The sequence below is a fragment of the Urocampus carinirostris genome, chromosome 2 (assembly GCF_059441175.1).
Source record: "Urocampus carinirostris isolate Australia breed hairy pipefish chromosome 2, RoL_Ucar_1.0, whole genome shotgun sequence".
Taxonomy (NCBI): Eukaryota; Metazoa; Chordata; class Actinopteri; order Syngnathiformes; family Syngnathidae; genus Urocampus; species Urocampus carinirostris.
In genome coordinates this window covers 58315317-58321704 of record NC_142350.1, presented here as the reverse complement: position 1 = coordinate 58321704, position 6388 = coordinate 58315317, and the positions used below count along the sequence as shown (strand labels likewise).

The 6388-nt window shown below is 36.7% G+C and overlaps 1 protein-coding gene across 1 annotated transcript; it reads left to right on the top strand.

Annotated features, from left to right (window-relative positions):
• LOC148372723 (homeobox protein Hox-A13b-like) lies at positions 1-3298 on the top strand. The gene is made up of 2 exons (XM_088328100.1): positions 1-651; positions 3054-3298. Exons 1-2 carry the CDS (start codon positions 45-47, stop codon positions 3296-3298), a joined length of 852 nt encoding a protein of 283 aa, XP_088184226.1. The 5' UTR covers positions 1-44.
• The last annotated feature ends 3090 nt before the right edge of the window (positions 3299-6388 follow it).

Genomic DNA, 6388 nt, shown 5'->3' with positions numbered 1-6388 from the left:
GTTCGAGGAAAAAGAGCCCCACTTGCGCACGTTTGCGACATGCTATGACCGCATCACTGCTGCTACCTTCGCATTGGGCCGATCCGCTCATGTTCGTCTACGACAGCAGCGCGGAGGAGCGCGCCAGGAACATGCAGGACGCGCAGTTCCCTGGAGGGAACTTTGCGCCCAACCAATGCCGGAATCTGCTCGCGCATCCCGCCTCACTGGCCCCGAGCACCGCCGCCTACGATGCACCGGGGGTGGGGGAAGCGGGCAAGCAATGCAGCCCGTGTTCGGCCACGCAGAGCTCTGCCAATGCGTCCCTACCGTATGGATACTTCAGTGGGGGAGGAGGTAGTGGAGGTTACTACCCCTGCAGGCCGGTGTCCAAGGCCTGCGCGCAGACCTCGTACGGGGAAAACGGCGAGGAGTTCTCCAGCCGGGCTAAGGAGTTCTCTTTCTACCAGGGCTACACCCCGGCACCCTACCAGTCTGGGTACTTGGACGTGGTCCCTGCGCTGAGTGCACCCCCTGAGCCAAGACATGAGCCCCTACTGCCGGTGGAGCCCTACCAACCCTGGTCCATCACAGCCAACGGTTGGAATGGACAAATGTACTGCGCCAAAGAGCAACAACCGGCAAACGCTCTCTGGAAGGCGTCCTTGCAAGGTGAAACCATTTTAAGTGACTTGTTTTGTAATGAATACTTAAATTTATTCGTTTGGATTGGATTCATTTCAATTTCTTGCATGATATCATACCTGTCAACCTCAGCCAACACACACACACAGAAATCCCCCTTTTACCTTAACTTGAAGTGAATAGGTCCATGTATTTTAATTACATAATTTAAAGTAAAATATAATATTGCGAGATAGCTACAAAATTAAGTTACTAAAAATGAAAGAAATTAAGCACCTTAGTCGTGTTAAATGAGATTTAAGTAATCCAAACTTCCACATAAAACGTATATGTTTGTTTTAATGACCAAATGTAAATTTAAGATGATTTTTCACATAACTTGTATTCATTTAAATAGTATAGACGTGAATCTAGGATTATTATAAGCTTTATTTAAGGAAACAATTTTACAGTAATATATTTGATCCTTAAATGATAACAAACAAGATTGCTTTACCATCACCAAAACCTTATTGTTTTATCAAATCAATAAACACGGGAAACACTGGCTTAAAACATCTCTACATGAACATTTTTATTACAAAATTAACAGGGCATGAATATTCACATGATTGATTATTGCAATTACCTTTATTAAGGTACAATAACCCTTACGAACACAACATGGCACTTAGTTACTCACAGTAAGACTAGGTAGTATAAAACAGATCATTTCTGTAAACACTTGTATTTTATTTACTAAACAAACAATTCTTTCAGCGTCTTTCTTCGTTCTTTCACTTGCAATAAATGTGGTGCTGCTTATTATAGCTTGCAGTGTATTAATAGAGTAATTCCTGTACCGAAATTGCCGTACGACATGCACAATTTGGAATGATTAAACACGTAAAAAAATTATGGAGATAAACCTATAAGTTGACAGGTATGTAATTAACACAAAATAATTCGTTTGAATTGGATTCATTTCAAAGAAATTAATGGAGCGTGCGTGTATAATACGCTTATAAGCTTTTCTGCAACAGTACAAATAGTAATAACGATATTAATGCACAAAGAATGCGAGAAAAATATTATAGTGTAACTCAAATTGATCCTTTGGGAAAACTAGAAACTAGAAAAATAAATTCAAAGTCATATACAAGGAAGAAATAAAATATTGGCTTCTTCAAAGTTACATTTAAAAGGATAAAAAACATTACCACCCACGTCTACATTAACAGCCATGCAATCGAGTATAAACTTTCTTTTTAGTCTAACAAAAACATATTGTACATGTTTTTGTTCATGAAATCGTCTGTTCGTTTAAATATTAACAGTAATACATCATACTAGCATAACTTTGATCCCATCGATTATTACATGTAAAAATTGCTGTTATTGAAATAAAAATAATTACCTTTTATTTCGCCGTGTCATATTTGATATACTTTATATTACTCTATTAATATATATTTTGTCTATATTTATATGTAAACCATGTATTTTACCTGTTTCTATTTATACACACATATTATATACGTAATACTGTAAAATGTAGATGTTTGCAGACTTAGATCGATAAAGATATATAGGGAGAATATTAAGATCAAATATTAAATGATTAATTGTTAAGTGTGTGTTCTTAAGTGCATTTTGCTAACTCACCAAAGACAATTGAAAATATTAGTGAGAGAAATAAATAAGGATTAAAATATTGAAGCAGGAAAATAATTAAATACATTTTATTTTTTAAATAAGTTGGAATTTTATCATTTATAATTTCACATTTGAGACAAATATAAATAAAAGAAAAGGTACTTTGGTGGTACAAAGCAATATATTTCGCGTCCAAGCGTTAAGGGGCAATTTGTATGTACATATGATGTAAATATATAATAAAATATATTCATAAAGGTAGAAATGTAGAGTTCCAATTGTCTTTATTGCCATTGTTTGCATCAACATTTAAAATTACGTTTCAGGATAAATACATAGTTAAAACCGTAAAGAGAATAATAAGATAAAATGATTTTTGAATAAATAGGCATACATATTTACAAGGAAATGCTTGGAGATTTACCTATATTGTGGGAATAAATATATATTGTTTTATATATGATAATACATTCATATAATACATTCATATTGCCAAAATAATAATTCGAATCTCACGTTTATAAATTCGCTATTAACATGTATAGTAGTAGTAGTAGTAGTAGAAATGCATGATGCATATATCATATATGTTTAATGCTCCTCATTTATTTTAAAGCTTTTAGACTAGACATTAAATGCACTCGAGTGCGCTTGTTTGTGTTTTTGTGGGTGTATTTTGATAACGCAAAATTAAATGGACTTTAGGCCAAGAATACTCACAAAAAAGATTGTATTTTTCATTTTCCATGCTACAAAATTGACACTTTGCAAACAATTTCCTTGCCCGGCTGCAGAAAACGCCTGCATCGGGGGTGGTGACAATCAAGCCCGACGAGGAAGGAAAAAACGAGTTCCTTACACCAAAGTACAGCTCAAAGAACTGGAAAGGGAATATTCCGCCAATAAATTCATCACCAAAGACAAACGCAGGAGAATATCTGCGCACACAAACCTGACGGAGAGACAAGTGACCATCTGGTTTCAAAACCGACGCGTCAAAGAGAAGAAAATCGTCAATAAATTCAAGAGCTCCTGTTAGCTTTGTCATCTAGTTTGATTTTTGGAGGAAAGAGAACCAAATGGACACGGACGTGCCTTGATCACAAATAAACTCTTCTATAATTTATTACCTTCACCTTTGTCGCCATAGTGCCTCCTTCCACTCCCCCCATTTTAATTGGAAACAGTCCACGCCACGCGTGGACAGAAAGTAGGAAGTGTTTGCAACAAATGTGTAAGATAAATGACACCGTCACAGTGCTTCCCACGCATCTTTGTTTTAATTATCTTTATTACTATCACCCCCCAAAATGTAAATTCAGATTGAATGCACGAGACGATCAGAGTTTTGTAAAAACATGAATTACTGTTAAATTATTGATCAGCATATTAAAAAGGCTACACTTGAAATTTATTTCACAAAAATAAATTTGATATCTATAAATGTGACGCATCAATGAAATCTTGCGATTTCCCTGTGGGTTGATTTGCTTTTTAAAATAGCATGTTGGTGTGATTTTAACTTTTCCACGAGTGACTAAATAATGCATTGGATGGTTACTATCTATTTTTAATTTCAACCATTAGATCTAAAGAGCAATTTCTGTTTTTTTGTGAGCGAAACATCAAGTTTCTGTTTATAAGGCCTTTTAAACTTACGTGTACGTGTTCAAATGTTTAAATATGTTTGGGGATGCATCCAAATAAAATTGTTAATAAATGCCAATGAGATTGTTTAAAAGTATATATGTGTTTCTGGTTGTCTTTTAAAGAAATAGGAAGCCTGCGCATAAATAATGTGTACAGTATTTTCTTTTAGCCAACACTTATTATCGAAGCCCGTTGACGTTTGTCAGCATCTAGTGGACACATTCTGTAATTACAATATGTGTTTGGAAACTTAAATTATTATGAGCATGACAAGTAGAATATAGCCCCAATTCAGGTTTTTTAAATCATAATAAATATTATATAGAGTTTTTTAATGAGTGAAAATTTTGCAATTGTGGTCTGCATATTCATTTAAATGTTTTATTTATCTGGAATTGTTTTATTAAATTGTTCCTATTGTATTCTTTGCTGAATATTCCTGGTATGTGAAATAGTCGAGGATGATATGTTTGGAGACATATTTTAATATATTTTTGTGTTAAATATAAGGGTATGATAAGAAATCTGACACAGGATTCTTTTTTTTTCTTTTTTTTGCATTTTAAACTGAAAATGAAGCTTCAATTTATAAAAGTGTTGAATCACTCCCTATTGCTTGAGTAATATATATGGAGTTGGTACATGATAATTTGGTTCATTATGTTCCCATTCCCTTAGACCACATTTTGTCTCTAATTTGATGTCGTTTTGCCCCCTAACGGTTAAACGACGTCATAGTAAATCCACTCACATAAATCGGGACATTGTTTTTTTTTTTTTTTTTTTTGCTTGGATCAGATCAAATCAAATTTATTTGTAAAGCATATTTTAGCCGATGGATTTCCACTCAAATTTCTGTATGAAAACGTGAAATTTTTCACTCAGCAAGCCTCGATTATCAAAGTTTTAAGTTTTAAGTGGAAGCCAAATAAATGCATTTCTATTTCCTGGTTATGTTCCCAAAATAAAATATATTACAGGTCTGAGCTTTTTTTTTTTAAATTTTTTTTAAAAAGATATTTGTTTTCATTAATTTAACTGAGTGACCATTAAGTAATTTTCAGTCGCCTTAAAATGACGTCACAGTCGTCGAACGCTCAATTAACAACCAATATAGCCTTGGTTTTTTTTCTTAAAGGGAAAGTGTGTATTGTTTAGCGGCTCTTAGTGCTAAAAACTTTATTCATTAGAAATCTATTCATTTAGATAATAAGCAAAGATACACGAACTAACATGTAAACATGCATTTAAAAAAAAAACGCTAGTATTCAAGAAATTAGCATTTATTTCACGCATCATGAGTCGTACATAGTGGCAGCTGGCATACTTGTCCGCCATCTTGCTGCTACAAGCAGCCAAAATTCTCAAAAAGCCTGGGGGGAAAAATAAAAAGTAAAATGGAGAGTTTTGGTCACTTAGGGGCTCCTTAGTTTATATTCTTCTTTGTGATTTTTTTTGTAGCACTCGTTTCTCGGTTGCACAACACCATACGGCGAGATCTAGTCGTCATATAATACATTCTAGGGTCTCCTACATGGTGCCCGCGGGCACCAGTTTGCCTCCTGATACCACCTAGGTAGCCCATGGACTGGTTCCTATAATTTATCATAGGTCATTGTGATTTTCAAGGAAATGTGACTTCTCTCTAGCATGATGTTTAGTGGTTGGCTGAGCCTATTTTAACCCCTAATAATGAGAACCTACTATTAAAACATTAATACCAAAAATAATGTGTTACTTTAGACCTGGGGAGGGATGGGGCTCCACCAGGCTATACTTGCTCAAGACACATGACAGGAAATGGTGTCCCTACAACCCTAGTGGTTAAGGGATCCAACCAACCAACCAACCAACCAACCAACCAACCAATCAACCAACCGACCGACCGACCGACCGACCGACCGACCGACCGACCAACCAACCATCGAACCAACAAACCCCCCGATCAACCGACCAACCGGCCAACCAACTAACCAACCATCGAACCAACCAACCCCCCAAACAACCTACCCTCAAACCAAACAGCCAACCAACCAACCAACCAACCAACCAACCAACCAACCAACCAACAAACCAACCCCCTGACCAACCTGCCAACCAACCATCGAACCAAAGGACCAACCAACCACCTGACCAATTGACCAATCGACCAACCAACCAACCAACCAACCAACCAACCAACCAACCAACCAACCAACCAACCAACCAACCAACCAACCAACAAACCATCCAATTAACCAACCATCGAACCAACCGACCAACAAACCAATCAACCAACCATCGAACCAACCAACCAACCAACCAACCGACCGACCGACCGACCGACCGACCGACCGACCGACCGACCGACCGACTAACCAACCAACCATCGAACCAACCAACCATCGAACCATCGAACCAACCAACCATCAAACGAACCTAACTGACCAACCAACCAACCAACCAACCAACCAACCAACCAACCAACCAACCAACCAAC

Bases quoted from the DNA above. Each gene is read 5' to 3' on its own strand.
- LOC148372723 (XM_088328100.1), top strand. From the start codon at position 45: ATGACCGCATCACTGCTGCTACCTTCGCATTGGGCCGATCCGCTCATG. The intron at 652-3,053 runs GTGAAACCATTT...GCCCGGCTGCAG, and splicing joins CTGGAAGGCGTCCTTGCAAG to AAAACGCCTGCATCGGGGGT.